General features: G+C 41.6%; 2 protein-coding genes across 9 annotated transcripts in view; one reads left to right on the plus strand and one right to left on the minus strand.

The window, feature by feature from the left end:
* Positions 1-8,248, minus strand: part of AP4S1 (adaptor related protein complex 4 subunit sigma 1) — a 67,902-nt gene extending 59,654 nt beyond the window's left edge. For 2 of the 5 annotated variants that reach the window (XM_055309228.1, XM_055309229.1), the window contains exon 1: positions 7,249-7,424. The gene's annotated coding sequence lies outside the window, so the exon portion shown is untranslated. Of the gene's footprint in view, positions 1-7,248; positions 7,427-7,754 lie in introns of those variants that run through there. The other 3 variants (XM_055309226.1, XM_055309227.1, XM_055309225.1) reach the window with 3 other exon arrangements.
* The window catches only part of STRN3 (striatin 3), a 111,909-nt gene continuing 101,422 nt past the window's right edge, over positions 6,567-17,053 (plus strand). The window contains exon 1 of one of the 4 annotated variants that reach the window (XM_055309219.1): positions 6,567-7,125. In XM_055309219.1, coding sequence (XP_055165194.1) covers positions 6,844-7,125 — 282 coding nt within the window. In that variant the 5' untranslated portion in view covers positions 6,567-6,843. Of the gene's footprint in view, positions 7,126-7,515; positions 7,558-7,744; positions 7,787-17,053 lie in introns of those variants that run through there. The other 3 variants (XM_055309220.1, XM_055309221.1, XM_055309222.1) reach the window with 3 other exon arrangements.

Raw genomic sequence — 17,053 nt, forward strand, 5'->3', positions numbered from 1 at the left:
CCCCCACTTGAAATGAGAGCCAGGAGGAAGCCTGGCAGGGTCTCTTTTGCCAATGAGTGCAAGGAAAGGTCCCATCTAGGACCTTCTAGTTTATAGAAAATATGGAGGAGGAAGGAATAGCTAACTAATACCATAAAAATGCAATCAGCCAAATGCAGGAAATTCTATAGTATAAATAACCTGTTTTCTTTGACAAAATGGCATGGCATTGTTGGGATGAGGGGAAGGCAAATCAAAAAAGACCTAAAGACATATAAACTAAATGAAATATGTGGGGACACCTGGGTGGCTCAGTGGTTGAGCACTTGCCTTTGTCTCAGGGTATGATCCTGGGGTCCTGGAATCCAGTTCAACATCAGGATCCCAGCGGGAAGCCTGCTTCTCCCTCTGCCTACATCTCTGCCCCTCTCTGTGTCTCTCATGAATAAATAAAGTCTGAAAGAAAGAAAGAAAGAAAGAAAGAAAGAAAGAAAGAAAGAAAGAAAGAAAGAAAGAATGTGGATTTTGTTAGGATCCTGATTTGAAGCCACCAACTCCTTAAAAAAATTTTTTTGAGATAATTGGGAGAAATTGAGTATGGGCTGGGGATTAGACTATATTAAACAATCACCATTAACTTTGTAGGTGTGACATTAGTATTGTGGTATTTTTTTTTTTAAAAAGGTCCTAATCTGTTAAAGATATTTAGAGGAGTGTGTACCAAAGAAATAATACGATGTCTGGGATTTACTTTAAAATATTACTGGGCCTGCCCTGGAAGCATGGGGGAAATTCTGTTTCAAGGCATCTTTGAGCTTGTCAAGTAATGTCATGAGCAAAGCTCACCCTCCCAAGTTGAAAAATTTAGGGACAAGTTGTAATTGAAATTAAACAGTAACGACATGTCCATTAGGGGATTTGACAGCTTTATGAAGCTTGTGATAAATGAATGCATCAAGATGGCAGTCAGTGGACAACAGGACAATACTAACAAGGTGATTATACGAGGGAATAGTATCATCACGTTTAAGCCTTGGGATAAGTAAAACCAAAGGCTTGTTCACAACAGAAATCAATTGCTTCTACACGTCTCCTCTCCAATGGACCAGTTTTATTATGATATGAAAACTGGTGCTGCAGACATTTTTTTATTAAACTGCAATATTGGGGATCCCTGGGTGGCTTGGTGGTTTGGCACCTGCCTTCGGCCCGGGGCGTGATCCTGGGGTCCCGGGATTGAGTCCCGCATCGGGCTCCCTGCGTGGAGCCTGCTTTGCCCTCTGCCTGTGTCTCTGCCTCTCTCTCTCTCTCTCTGTCTCTCTGTCTCTCATGAATAAAAAAATAAAATCTTTAATAAATAAATAAATAAATAAACTGCAATCTTATTAAATTTTTACAATGGTAAAAAAAAAATCCTCAGTAAAAAGGTGGAATAGATGAACTAAGAGCAGCAAAATCTTGGTAACTGTTGCAAGTGTTCATAAGACTTTGTTTCTATATTCACATGATTGAAATTTTTGTTTTTTATTTTATTTTTAAGCAACCTCTACACCCAATGTGGGGCTCGAATTTACAACCCTGAGATCAAGAGTCACATGCCCTAATCACTGAACCTGCTAGGCGCCCCCATGATTGAAATTTTTCAAAATAAAAAGTTAAATAGAAAATATCTATGTACAGGGACGCCTGGGTGGCTCAGTGATTGAGCATCTGCCTTTGGTCCAGGGCGTGATCTCGGGGTCCTGGGATCGAGTCCCACATCAAGCTCCCTGCATGGAGCCTGCTTCTACCTCTGCCTCTCTGTGTCTCTCATGAATAAATAAAATCTTTTTTTTTTATAATAACTGGAGAATATGGTGTGTCTTTTATTTTTTTAATTTATGATAGTCACAGAGAGAGAGGCAGACACACAGGCAGAGGGATAAGCAGGCTCCATGCACCGGGGGCCCGACGTGGGATTCGATCCCGGGTCTCCAGGATCGCGCCCTGGGCCAAAGGCAGGCCCCAAACCGCTGCGCCACCCAGGGATCCCCGAATAAATAAAATCTTTAAGAAAAAAAAAGAAAATAAAATGTCTATGCACAGCATGATTTAGAATATCCAATTACTATATTAAAACCTATGAAACAGAAGGAGCAAAGAATAGGATTTATTTTTAAATGCTCTAAAGAATTCTTCAATCTTTTTTTTGTGGGGTAATCATCATGTTCTTCAGGTTAGTCTATTAATAAAAAGACAAAACTATCACTTAAAAATATGTTGTTATAAAAGAAACCAAGTTATTGTGAATTTTTGCCAAATCTAAAACATTCTCCAAAGAGAACACTCTCTAGCAATCTATGCTAGAAATCTTTCCCAGACAAAATGTCTGTGTCTGGTATCATTCTTTTGAATATTCTCCACTGTTGCTCTAATAGGAGGCAAACCAAATTTCCAAGATAGTTAAATTTTTGCCTAGGAAAGTTTTGGCAATTTCTCATTTGTCACATTTCCTACTTATTTGGTTTCACGTTTATGGATCAGGTTGTTCACTCTTAGCCAATGTCCAGGGGGGACTCCGCTCTAGGCAATTTTCTTCCCCTTCAATTGTGACATCTTTGTGAGTTAGCTATTATACAATATTATCACAGCATATTGCCTTCTGACTATTACCCAGAAGACAGTTCAGGAATGAACTTGGACTAGAATTTTATATAGCATGCTATGTTTCCTAAAGGTTTTGTTACCTATTTTTCTAGAACCTTTGAAGGTCCTTTTCCTTTTCTTTTCCACACAACATATTATTTGAATAGTTCACGTGCCCTGCATGGATTTCTACATTTTTCTTAGCCACAGGCAACTCCTGTCATGAGAAGTAGATATCTGATCTTATTTGGCAGGTTCAACCATGGTGTAGGGCAAAGCTGTCTCCTCCTTTTCTGTTCTATCTACATTATACTGTTTGCTCTCTTGGTTTTTTTTTTTTTTTTTTTAATTTTTTTTTTTAATTTTTATTTATTTACGATAGTCACAGAGAGAGAGAGAGGCAGAGACACAGGCAGAGGGAGAAGCAGGCTCCACGCACCGGGAGCCCGACGTGGGATTCCATCCCGGGTCTCCAGGATCGCGCCCTGGGCCAAAGGCAGGCGCCAAACCACTGCGCCACCCAGGGATCCCCTGCTCTCTTGGTTTTTAAACACATACTAGGTCTTCTCAGAGATCTTCCTCCTTTGTTCTTTATAAGTGTAAACACTACATAATTTCCCCAAGTGACTAGATCACTCCTAAATCACCTGAAAATGATTTTAAAAGTGCAAATGATTTGAGAATCTGGGAGAGTGATCTTGAGCCACTGAGAGGACAGTAGGAGGAAGAACAGTGAAGGGAGACGTTGTTTCCAAATAAACATACACACTCATGCTATGAATGGGACCCACTTCCTATTCTACTAAGGGCCTGAGGAGGTGACCCAGAACTCTTATCTCAGCTTTCTCATCTTCCCATGAAGATAATAGCACTTGTTGCAATCTTTCCACATGATGCAAAAAGATGACTAGATTAGTGTTTGTGAACCAGTTTGAGCTCTTTGTTAGAAGGATGTCAGGTTCATAGTCAGCAAGGTGTAAAACTAGATGTTCAGGTGAATAATTACAGGGAGCCATGAAGTTCTCAAAGGCAGGGTCAAAACTCTTTGTACATCAGGTATTGCAATAATTGGGAAGAAGACATCTGACGTTAACTACTCCTGACTTATTTAAAAGCCTGGAATTCCTTAAGATACCTCTACTGACATAATACACAAACATCAAATATGATAAATCCCTTTTTGGTCAGATAGAATAAGCACACAGGTTTCTAAGATTAGCTAACAGGAAAGGAAAAAAACCCTAAAATTCTAAATTTATATATATTTAATATAAGTAGGTATTCTTGAAGATCAGCAGCAGCATACTGAAACTAACAGAATCAATGGGAGAGGAAGAGCGATGAACAGGACTGATGACAGAACAAAAAGGAAGTTTCAAAGGTGAAACTGAAGAGAGGAAATGACTCAGCCACAGGTCCAAGGAGGGATTTCCAGTTAGGTGAGTTGTAGGTGATGATATGGCCTGGGAAAGCTTATTACACACAAAGGACAAGATTCCAGGACACTGGAGTGTTCTCAGGGGTCATGGACACAAAGTATAAGGACAATAATGTACAAAATATTCTCCTCACAGAGTCAAAAATCTTGGTGTCTTTCTCTTTTAATACTCAGGGTAAAAAGTCAACTATAAAAAACGAAAACAAAGTAAAAAAGAACTCAGGGCAGTTTTGGTCATTGACCCTTGAAATAGCTGGTATAATGGTAGCAAAAAAAAACCTAATAATACAAAAAAATTGAGGTGAAGGAAAAATATATCTATTAGTCTAGTCCACATTTCAGTTATTAATCATTATTGGGAGACTGCACTATCCCAGACATGGAAGGTGGGGAACATTAAGGTGGGCAGGTTTAAACCAACACAAGAATAAAGGTAATGGAATAGATGTGATATAGATAAGGAATAGAAATGAAACATGTACTGAGAAAGGGGCTGGGTGTAGGGGCTGAGTAAAAAGAAGATAGTACAATGACTGCCAGCCCTCAGGTTTGGATGTAATGCCATTTAATAAGAGAGGTAATAGAAGAGAAATTGTTGTGTTTTTTTTTTTTTTTGAAGGTGGGTGGGGAGGAAAATAGAAGGATTATCAATCTAGTGCTTACTTGAGCTTGAGGTACCAGTGGGAAATGTAAGTACTCATGTTCTTCTTTTGATGCCACATAACAGAGATCAATTACATCTACTCACCTACATTTCTTTGAGACATATTTGGAACTTTTTCTTTTCTTTTTTAAAGATTTTATTTATTTATTCATGAGAGACAGAAAGAGGCAGAGAAATAGGCAGAGGGAGAGGCAGGCAAGGAGCCTGATGTGGGACTCATCCCAGGACCTCAGGATCACATCCCCAGCCAAAGGCAGACGCTCAACCACTGAGCCACTCGGGCACCCCTGGAACTTCTTCTATACTATGAGGCCCCTCAAAAAGGAAGAGGACTGAATAAGCAGGTTTTATGCTGGTCACTAGAAAATGGAAAAATAGTACTTAAAAATATGGAGAGACAGTTTTTAATAATATGTGACCTAAGACCTCACTCATTTCATAGACAAATAAAACATGGCAGCATGGGTAACAGATCATCACTAAACATAGTAATAGTAGACATGATTAAATAAGATGTACTATTTTAGTCTTTTTGAAATTATACTTTGAGTGGTGCTGTGCATTACACAGTGAAAGTTTTATTGGTAGAGAAGAAAAAAAATAATGCAATCAATTTTATGTGCAGTTTTCCAGCATAGCTGTAATTTTTGAACCTTTTTTCCTTATTACATCGTTAAACATTATTTTTGTCTTATTTTCCAACCAAGTGGTTATTAGCTATATTAACTTTCTTTAGAAACATAGTAGTTCATTAAGGATGTTTCCTGGCAACCTAAGCATATAAAACACACACAGTGGTACTTAAAAGATCAAATGTGTCTTTTAGGTGTATATTACATTCATTTAAACATCATTTAATGACCCAGGAAAACATCTTCGCGGCTGTTCATCTAGGATTTTATATTGTATTCACGACGCTTTTATATTGTTTTCATCACAAGATTCCATGAACGCCACCTGTGAACCCTTTCATTCTAAAACACCGCACTGTTCGTCTAACAAGTCTCCTTCAAAGTCACCTTTCTCTCTCTCTCTCTCTCTCTCTCTCCGTATCAGCGTCAAGATCTAAAGCTTTTTTCACTATTCCTTCTCCCAAGAAAAAAATGAAAACATTCACTCCCGCTCCTCCCCCCCCCCGCCCCCCGCCAACCCACCCCAGACTAGCAGAAAGAGGGGAGGCAAAGTGGAACAAGTTGCGTCCCGCGCCCGGGAGCACAGAGCTAGGACCACTCTAAAGTCCCCGCTGGATACCGAGACCCGCAACCAGTCACCGTGTCCGGAAGGGGCTGGGCTATCGGCCAAAAGAGAACGTCCACCCCCAAAGCCTCAGGAATGACGGGTACTTAGAGCGAGTGACAAGCAGAGGAGGAGGCCCGACCCTCTGGGACGTCCTCAAACACGCAAGGAATGCGAAAGAAACGCCAGGCATCCCGGACGGGCGGCAGCCGGCCAGAGCGCCCAGCCAGGGTACGACGGTCCTGGAAGCAGGCGTGCGGCTGGACCCTGGGGGGGGGGGGGGACGACGCTCAAGGGGCTGCGGACTGAGCGACGGAAACTGATGCTTGGGAGCTCCCCAAAGTTTGGGTGGGTGTCCCACAGCCCAGGAGCCGCAGCGAGGCACCCGGAGCAAGCCGGGAGGAGCGCCGGGGGGCGGGGCCAGCGCCCCACCCCGCCTCCAGCGCCCCACCCCGCCTCCAGCGCCCCACCCCGCCTCCAGCGCCCTCACGAGCCCTCAGTACGCCTGCGTAAGGCGAGGCCGCACTCTATTTGGCTGCTAGGCGCGCGCGGCGGCGGCGGCGGCGGCGGCGGCGGCGGCAGCGGCGTTCTCTACCCGGCATGCTGCGCGGGAGCGACGGCCCTACGTCTATCCCCTTCCCAACCCAGCCCCCTCCCCCCTCCCGCCGCGGCCCCCCCTTTCCCTAAAGTGAGTGAGTGAGACGGGCAGATGGAGGAGGGACTGTAATGGCGGCGGCCGGCAGCTCCCTGCTCTGACCCACGGCAGGCGTACAGCAACGACCCCCTCCTCGCCCCTCTCCCAGCCGGCCTCCGCCCCGCCGGCAGCGCGGGGCCACCCTCCCCGGCCCTTCCCCCAGCCGTCGGCTTCTCGCCCTGCGCCCCGGCCGGGGCCCCACACACAATGGACGAGCTCGCCGGAGGCGGTGGTGGCGGCCCGGGGATGGCGGCCCCTCCGAGGCAGCAGCAAGGACCCGGGGGGAACATGAGCCTTTCGCCAGGGGGGAATGGAGCGGCGGGCGGCGGAGGTCCTCCAGCCGCCGAGGGAGCGGGTCCCGCGGCAGGCCCGGAGCTGTCCCGGCCGCAGCAGTACACTATCCCGGGGATCCTGCACTACATCCAGCACGAGTGGGCTCGGTTCGAGATGGAGCGGGCGCACTGGGAGGTGGAGCGGGCCGAACTGCAGGTACCTCGCCGGGGTCGGGGTGCGGGACGGCTGCGGCGGCGGGGCTCCCGGCCGGGGGGTGGGGCCGGGACTCCCCTCCGTCTCCGTCGGAGCCCCGGGCCTGGGGGGCTGGGGGCAGCCTACCTGTGCAGCTCGGGGGGCGGTAGTCCTGCCTACGGCTCTGGCGACGGCTCTTCCGAGAGCCCCCCTCCCCCTTTCCCGCAGAAGCTTGTTCCCCAGCCCTTGCTAGCTGCGCGGTGCGGGCTTCCTTGGGGCAGCCATTTTGACTTTTAGTATGGCGTCGGCGGGGGCTCCTCTGGAGGCGGCCTGCCGGGCCTCCGGGGCTTGGGGCAGAACTCCTCTCAGTGGGAGAGTCCGGCGTGGGGTGACGGGGCGCGAAGCTTGCAGCTGACTGCGCCTTCTGCGATGGAGAGCCCGAGGGGAGGGTTTGCGGTGGGCATTTCATTACCTTTTCCTTTTCCACCCCCCCCCCCATCCGATTTGGCGTTTCTTGGCCCCCTCTCCCGTAGTTGGTGCGCACTTGCCCCTTGACAGCCACGCTTCTTTCCAGGGCTGCTACCGAGCGTGGTGTCTTGCTGCTGACTTGGGAAGTTGACGTTTCCTACCGCCAACTTTAAGTACCTTCTTACCTGGGATGCTGCCTTACTTGGGTTCCCTCTCGGTCAGTTCTTCCTAAGCGACTGACTCATCACTGCTTCTCTAAATTGAATTTTTCTTTCGGGAGTACCCTTCCCCGGGCCTCCAGCCCCTCCTCTAGCCCTGCGAAGCCGAACCAGAGTCTCTCTGCCGTGTTTAAGAAACAACCGGGGAAAGATTTAGTGTTACCTTCAAGTGTGACACGTACTTGTCCCACGTTAACTGACTCGCGCAGGGGAAGCAAGGTTAAATATCCCCAGAATCCTTCATAATTGAGCCTTACTTGATCTTTTAAAGGTGAAACTTTGCTAGGCTGGTTTACCTAACTTTTGGAGGGACGGTGGTAGTTGAAGAGCTCACGTCTTGGATTTCAGAATGGCTACATCCTTTTAAGAGGATTGTTCAACTCTTGGGTACTTGTGTTTATTTTTAAATCCCTTTCCAGGGCAAAATTAGGCTTAGAAGGAAAAAGCATGCATCCAAATAGTGTTGCACCTGTTCCTCAGACTGGTATATATTTAGAATGTAAGTAGTAGTGTTCGCTGATTTTATATATATATATATATATATATATCATATATGCCTACGGTGAATAGTTAGGAAGATACGGTGTTGCAGGAAGGAAGACTGAATTAACTTAGGGTGTCTTCAAACAAATATATATTTTTTTAGTTTGATTTTGAATTAGTTATCTTTGATTCTACAAAGTTAGTGAAGCTAAACTTCTAAAAAGGACTTTTATATATCTTGACACTTTATCAAGTCTTCAAAAAACTTAATTATAAATTAACACCTGTTAGTCAATTCAGTGTTTTAGAATTGTGTTTTGATATACTGTAGGACTTTTAAAAATAGAACTTTCCAAAAGCTTGTATCATAATTGTCTGTAGTTTCTTTTTTCTTTCTTGCTTTTTTTTTTTTTGTAGTTTCTTTTAACTTGTATGTAGTCTAGTTTAAAATATCTGGGATTTATAGAGTTGTGACGATAAACAACTTTTTACTACACCATGTTGCAAACAGTATTCTGTATGAAGATGATAAGACGGTTATTTTTAAAAATTGCATTTAAAAATGCACTGAGGCTTAGACTCACTAAATAATACCTCACCAGTCCCTGGATATAGTGTCTAATGACCTCTGCACTGTTGTATGAAAGATTGGTGTTTTTTTTTTTTTCTTCCCTGCCCTAGAGGATGAGACATTTATTTTGCCCTGTAAGCACCCGAAAGCTTGGATTTTAACACTTTGTAAGTTAACAGTGCATTAGTCATTTATAAGCTTCACTAATTTAAGTATCTGAGGAAATAGCTTATTTGTGTCTAAATTAAAAAAAAAGATCTATAATGAAGTCTATATGTCTGCCTTAGCCCTTTCTTTCCTTTTTAGTTCTCTTTGCCAGTAACAGTGAAGTCTTTTAAGGAAGATTCCTTTTGCTTGTTTGCTTTCCAGTTGATCTGCTATTGTAATATTAGTTCTGATAAAACCCTTCTAAGCTTTTTTTGTTTGCTTACTTTTAAGAAGTTCTACAGTGTCTCTAGACTCTTAGTTTTTCCTGGGATTTTCATTATTCATTATTTCACACTGATTCTTTTGAAATGGAATGTGCATGATTCTGTTTGTATGTTTTTGTTCTACATATTTTTCTAAAATGTTATATTGAGTTACTTAGTTAATAGGGTTTCAGGTTTGTTTCTGGAATATCGAATTTGCATTAAGTACTTTCAGTCTTTAATAAGATTGCTTGTGAGATGCACATTTAACAGTGTATGTGTCAAGGGGCACCTGGCTGGCTCCCCTGATAGAGCATGTAGCTCTTGATCTCCAGGTTGTAAGTTTGAGCCCCGTGTTGGGTGTAGAGATTACTTAAAAAAATAAAATCTTAAGAAAAAAATGTGTCAAATAAAAAATTTATTAAGGTTTCAGTGAAGTGTCAACAGATTTTAACTGTAAACTTAAATTTATTTTTAGGAGTGATAATGTAGAAATAAGAGAGCTTAAATATTATTTTGTATATAGCTTCAGATCACTGTTGATGTGTAGATGAACAGTGACTCAGAAATGTTCAATATTAGAACTATTCAATAATGAATATGAAGAGGTTAGGGTACACCCAATTTTGATGTAAAATTTCAGCATGGAATCCTGTTTTCCCTGGCTTTGCAAAGGATCTTTTTTTTTTTTCTTTAATTGTTCAGACTTCTCACTGAACTTGGGGCTTGAACTCATGACCCTGAGAACAAGAGTTGCATGCTCTACCAACTGATCCAGCCAGGCACTCCTATAAAGGTTTTAAGTTGGAATTTTGCGGTGTGGTTCTATTCTCTGTAAAAGGAATTTTGGGTGAAGATCTGTCTTAGAAACTTGGAACTAAACCAGAGGATCGTGTCTTAATGCTCTTTGATCTTCATGACATAAACTTACTTGGGATTCCGGTAAGGCTTTAGAAGTAAGGCTCTAGAACAGTGGTTCTTAGATGAGAATTCTAGACAGAATCACTTGTAAAACTTAAAAATATGCAGGCCTCTGCCTCATTCTCCAGAGATTTGGATTAATTTGGTCCAAGACTTGGAGAAAATTGTTTATGGGATTTTTGCATTCATGTTATATAAAAATTATAACTGCCATTTAATCAGCGCTACAACCTTATGAGGTAGTTACCATTCCTGTTTTACAGATGAGATAAGCTTAGGTGACATAACTTTGCCAAGGTCACTTACCATTAAAGTGTTGCAGCTAAGATTCGAACCTGTTTGAATCCAAAGCTTGTGATCTTATTACCATCGTATAATATTGTCATGTTACCATTTTTTTTTAGAAATGTAATCTGACTTGTAATTCTTTGCCTACCATTATGTGGCACACAGTAGGACATTCCAACAAAGTCTTATTGAGCCCCCATTCTGTGCCAGGTCTAGTTTATGTATATTGCAAATACGTCCTTATACTTTTCTCTGTAGTGGTATACACTTAGGGTATCCACAAAACGTTTGTCAACTATGGAAATATGACATAGATAATACAGAGAGAATGTAGTCCAGGAGTTTGTATTCTAAACTATTAATTGAACAAATGTAAAAATTTTAGTGTTTGTGTTTGCACTCTCTGGCGTACAGATTTGTCATGACAGATGTTGCCACCTAAAGACCTTAATAGATAATTCACTTAAGCATAACTTGATTTCTTCATTTTTAAAAGAAAACTAACAGTTTATTCTGCACTCCTCCTTTTATTGTTGAGATTTTCTCAGAATAGTCTAGAAGAGTGATTTGCAAATCCTGGTGGGTTTTTTATTGCAACATTTATATAGATCTATGAAATTACAAAAAATAAGAACAGTATGGTAGTTTTTGTAAAGGTGCTCCCTTTATTCTGAGAGTTTTAGACTTCATCAATTTTCTCTGTTCTGCAGTTCCTATTTCAAATGATGGTGACAGCAAGAAGAAAAAAAGTTTATTTGATAGAATTAAAGAGGTCCCAACCTTATGTCATTTTCTCTGTTTATTTTTGAAGTCCTTGTAAACAAAAAGTCTAGGGACCACTAATCTGGAATTCTCTCTTCCTCTTTTTAGCCCTTAACCCTGCTCTATAGTCTTACCTTTTTGCCCTATTCTCTCCTTAAACCCATCCGAACATCTTGTAGGATATTGTTTTTTCTGTTGATGGCCGGCCTTCAAATTCCCAAATCCTGTGGCTTTTTTTTTTTTTTAAGATTTTATTTATTTATTTGAGAGCGGAAAGAGGAGGAGAGGCAGAGGGAGAAGCAGACTCCCTGCTGAGTGGGGAGCCTGATCCATAAGGCTCCATCCTAGGACCCTGGGATCACAACCTGCGCCTAAGGCAGAGGCTTAACCCACTGAGCCACCCAGGCCCCCCAGCCTGTGGCTTTTTTTTTTTTTTTTTTTTGAACTTTATTCACTTAACCAGCACTTCTGTATTAACTGTTTCTTCCTCAGAACCCTTTTCTTTGGCTTCCACTGTGTAATTCCCTAGTTTCCCTTTTGTCCACTAAACACTTTTATTCATGTTTCCTCTCCTTTGTTCCCAGTCGTTGTTCCCTGGGACTCTTGTTCTCTTAGTGTATTTACTGTCTGTATGTTTCATTTGAAATTGGATTTTCAGCTACCACTTAAGTTTTTTTTTTTTTTTAATTAAAATTTTTTTAAGAGAGGGAGGAGAGCAGAGCCAGAGGGAGAGAGAGAATCTAAATCAGGGTCCGTACCCATCTCACAACTTTGAGATCATGACCTGAGCTGAAATCGAGAGTCCAGTGCTTAACCAGCTCAGCCACCCAGGCGCCCCACCACTTAGGTCTTAATATCTAATGTTTTTTTAGTTACTGTTCGCTAAGTATTATTCCAGTGCTTCAGTATTAGCTCCTTTAATCCTAAACAACCCAGTGAGGTTGGCACAGTTGGTTTCTTTTGTTACTGCCTTTTTTTTTTTTTCTTTTTTGGTGTGCACTAGAAATTTGGGGCCCAGAGGTAAATAATCAGCCCCAAGATTGCACAACTAGCAGGTAGCAGAACTAGAATTTAAACTTGGACAGGCCTTCTCTAGAAGCCATGTTCTTACCGCTACTAGATCTTCGGTTATCAAATATCTCATATTTCTAATTTCCTGTTTAACTTTTTACTTTAAATTCAATACATTCATTATTCATTTCATCTCAATTGCTTGCTGTTCCCCCCCCCCAATAACACTTAACCTATTAATTCTCCTTTTTCTCTGTTATTGTTAATGTTCATCACCACCCTTCTTATCATTAGATGCTAAAGAGATCAGGGAGCCTTATTCTTATATATATATAGAGAGAGAGAGAGAAAGTTTTATTGATTCTAGTGTAATCATTCAGTGAATGTATTTGAGTATTACTTTGTGCTAGGCACCAGGTATATAATGATATATGAAATAAGGACCTTGTCTCATGGAACTTATAGTCTAGAAATAATAAAATGTGATAAACCAGAAATTAACTGGATAAGTGGTGAGAAAATGGTAAATAGGAAACTATGTAGATAATGGACTTTCAGATAAATAGATAGTGTTTATTGAACAATTTCTATATGCCAAGAATTTAAATTCTTATATGTTAGCTCATCTAATTCTCATAAAGCCCCTGGAGGTGAGAATACTTTTAGATCTGAAATATGAATACCTAACTATAGGTATTCCAGTTAGAAGGTACAGCACCAGCAGAAGTTCTGAAGGAGAGAGCTGGGCGGGCTTGCTTGCTTGCTTGCTTTCTTTCTTTCTTTCTTTCTTTTTTTTTTTTTTTTTTTTTGTAAGATTTTGTTTATTTAAGAGAGAGATTACAAGTAGGGGGGGAAGGGCAGAGGGAGAAGCTGAGCAGGGGGCCCAGTGCTGGACTGGATCCCAGGAGTCTGGGATCATGACCTGAGTTGAAAGCACATGCTTAACTGACCAAGGCGCCCAGGAGAGAGCTGTGTTTGAAAGTGTGTGAACTGAACTATAGTGATTCAAGGGGCTATGAATTATAGATAAAGCCTCAGTATGCTAAAACATATGTACATATTTTAAAGATTTATTTATTTATTTTGAGAGTGATCCCTGGGTGGCTCCTTGGTTGAGCACATCTGCCTTTGGCTCAGGGAGTGATCTTGGAGTCCCGGGATCAAGTCCCACATCGGGCTCCCTGCATGGAGCTTGCTTCTCTCTCTGCCTATGTTTCTGCCCCTCCCCTCTCTGTGTGTGTCTCTCATGAATAAATAAAATCTTTATTTTTTTTTTATTTTTTATTTTTTTAATAAAATCTTTAAAAAAAAAGTAGGGGGAGCGCGTGCACATGGGGGTGGGAAGGGGCAGAGGGAGAGACAGTCTCAAGCAGACTCCGTGCTGAACTGGAAGCTTGATGTGGGACTTAATCCCATGACCCTGAGATTACAACCTGATCTGAAACCAAGAGTTCAGCACCCAACTGACTGTGTCATCCACGTGCCCCTAATATATATTTTAATTCAATGATTAATATTTTGGGATTTAGTCTCCATTATATATAATGAAATCTGGGGAGCCTCTTTTAGTTTTAAAAAAAAATGGGTGAGTTGGGACGTCTGGGTAGCTCAGCAGTTGAGTGTCTGCTTTCGGTTCAGAGTGTGATCCTGGAGTCCTGGGATGGAGTCCCGTATCAGGCTTCCTTCATGGAGCCTGCTTCTCCCTCTGCCTGTGTCTCTGCCTCTCTTTCTCTGTGTCTCTCATGAATAAATAAATAAAATCTTTTTTAAAAAAAATGGATGAGTAAAAAATTTTGCATAGAATGTCCCTGAAGCTTGGTAATCACTGACCTCTGGAAATCACCCTGATTTATTTTTTCATTTCTTTACTGCCCCTGTCTTCTTTCAAGGTGCTCCTGCCTGAATTCTTTGGAGTAATCTAACAGTTTGCCTCCATACATACTGCTGTCTTAACAGTTTATTCAGTTAATTCTCTATATTGTAAATATGATTGTGTTACATATACCCTTTAATTTTTTATTATGGAGAGTTTTAGATGTATACAAAAATACAATATCTGTGACTCCTACAAACTTGTCAGTCATCTTAACTCCTGACTGGTTTTATTTTACTTATACTTCTATCCATCCACTCCTCTATATATTCTTTTTTTTTTTTTTTTTAAAGATTTTATTTATTTATTCATGAGAGACACAGAGAGAGAGGCAGAGACACAGGCAGAGGGAGAAGCAGGCTCCATGAAGGGAGCCCGACGTGGGACTCGATTCCGGGTCTCCAGGATCAGGACCTGGGCTGAAGGCCGCACTTAAACCGCTGAGCCAACCGGGCTGCCCAAGATTCCTTCTTAAATGGCTTTTTGTAGCTTGGTCTTTTTAGTGCTGAATATACTGAAGGATGTCATTGCTGCTTCCAGCAATGCCATAATTTGGCAATTATGAATAAACATTCATGTGCAGGTTTTGTGTGGACATAAGTTTTCAGGTAATTTAGATAAATAACAGAGAATTTGCTTGCTGGATTGTATAATAAGGGTATGTTTAATTTTTAAGAAACTGCCAAACAGTCTTTCAAAGTGTCTGTTACCAGCAATGAACGAGAATTCTTGTGTCACATCCTTGTCAGCATTTGATGTCCGTGTTTTGGATTTTAGTCATTCTAATATGTTGTAGTGGTATCTTGGTTTAATCTGCAATTCCCTAATGCCATAGAATCTTCGACATTTTTCATATGTTTATTTTCCAAGAGATAAGCATATCTTTTTTGGTGAGGTGTCTTTTCAGATCTTTTGCCCATTTTTAAATTATATTCTCTATTCTCTTCCCTCTTGACATTTTCCTGGTTTTTGAATGGAATGATGTTGGGCATTGTTTCTAGTCAATTTTTCAGTAAATGGCAGCCACACTATTACTTAGAACACTTACTATATGCTTACCTTAAATATTCTTTAATGCCTTAATCTAAAAGGATGAATGGTTGCTTTTTTAAAAAAGAGTTTTATTTGAGAACAGAGGGAGAGGCAGAGGAGAAGCAGACACCCCACAGAGCAGGGAGCCCTACACCGGGCTCCATCCCAGGACCCTGAGATCATGACCTGAACCAAAGGCAGCCTTTTAACTGACTGAACCACCCAGGCACCCAGGAATGACTAATTTTTTTTGAATATTTTATTTATTTATTCATGAAGCACACACACACACAGGCAGAGGGAGAAGCAGGCTCCATGCAGGGAGCCTGACGTGGGACTCGATCCCAAGTCTCCAGGATCACACCCTGGGTTGAAGGCGGCGCTAAAACGCTGCGCCACCCGGGCTGCCCAGGAATGACTAATTGTAAAATCACTTTGCCTTTGGCTTTACAGTTAGTTACCAAAGGCAATGATTAAATTTATTTTATCTGGAGATACTTGTAAAGTCTCTAATTGTATGATAGTAAGACCTGTGGTGGCTCCCAAACTTACTTAATGATCATAATTACCTGGGATGCTTTAAAAATACAGATTCCCATATTCCATCCCTTGTCATTGTGATTAAGGAGTTGGAGGTGGAATTTTTTGTTTTTAAAATATATACCTGGTAACTCTGGTTATCAGCCAGGTTTGGGAACCTGCGTGATCAAAGGTTGTTAATGATTTGGTATAATTCATTTCTCTAACACCTTTCCCTTCAAAATCCTCATTCCTCCTATTGATATTTTAAACTTCAATATATCACTCCTTTCTGTGCATTCAAAGTGACTTGCACTGTGTTTACTTCTATTGTTGCACTTTTATTTTTTGTTATTTTTGCTTTTCTGCTTTCCAGTACATTGAAGCCACCCTTAAGAGGAGTTTACTGATTTTCAGTATGCTATGAATTTTTGTTGGATTTGTTAGAAACATACTGTGGTGCTTGATTACACAGATGAAAGCTTTACATGTCCATAAAAGGACTATGAATAATAACATCTGCTAACATTTAATCAGTTTTCTGTGTGTGAGGAATCATTGAATCATTCTTTCATACCATGCCTAAATCATAGGTATACTTATTTCCATTTTAGAGAGAAGGAAACATAGACAAAAGGTTAAATAACTTGTTCAACATAAAACAGTAGGAAATGGAGTCAGGAGCTGCTGAGTTGCTTTTGAGCAATGTGTTACTGCCATTTTAAGTTAATAGCAGTATCTAGTGTTCATTGGGACCACCTAAGTGGTAAAGAATTGTAAACAAGTGACTAATGGATAGGCTCAGTGTGACAAGATATAAAAAACTAACTGAAGCAGTTATAGACTTATGAAAATTTGGATCATCTTCAGGTAGACTTTGTAAAAAGGTTTTTTAAATACTTATTGGGCAGCCCTGGTGGCTTAGCGGTTTAGCGCCGTCTTCAGCCCGGGTGTGATCCTGGAGACCCGGGATCAAGTCCCACGGCAGGCTCCCTGCATGGAGCCTGCTTCTCCCTCTGCTTGTGTCTCTGCTTCACCCCCCCCCCCCACACACCCAGGCGTCCCTAAGTCTCGTACTTAACCATATGCCTGTCCATCCTTGATTCCACATTATTAACCACTTTAGTTGGTACTATGTGTATTCTTACTTTTTTATGCAAATAGATATAAGCAAATATACACTACCCTATTTTTCACTTTTTTGTTTAACATTTCTTGGAAATAATTCTGAACCTTTCAATAGTGGGGGCATCTGGCTGGCCCAGTGGTTGAGCGTCTGCCTTAGGCTCCAGTCGGGATCCTGGGATCAAGTCCCACACCAGGCTCCCTACAGGAAGCCTGCTTCTCCCTCTGCCTTTGTCTCTGCCTCCCTCTATGTATGTTTCTTGTGAATAAA

The sequence above is a fragment of the Nyctereutes procyonoides genome, unplaced genomic scaffold (assembly GCF_905146905.1).
Source record: "Nyctereutes procyonoides isolate TBG_1078 unplaced genomic scaffold, NYPRO_anot_genome, whole genome shotgun sequence".
Lineage (NCBI taxonomy): Eukaryota > Metazoa > Chordata > Mammalia > Carnivora > Canidae > Nyctereutes > Nyctereutes procyonoides.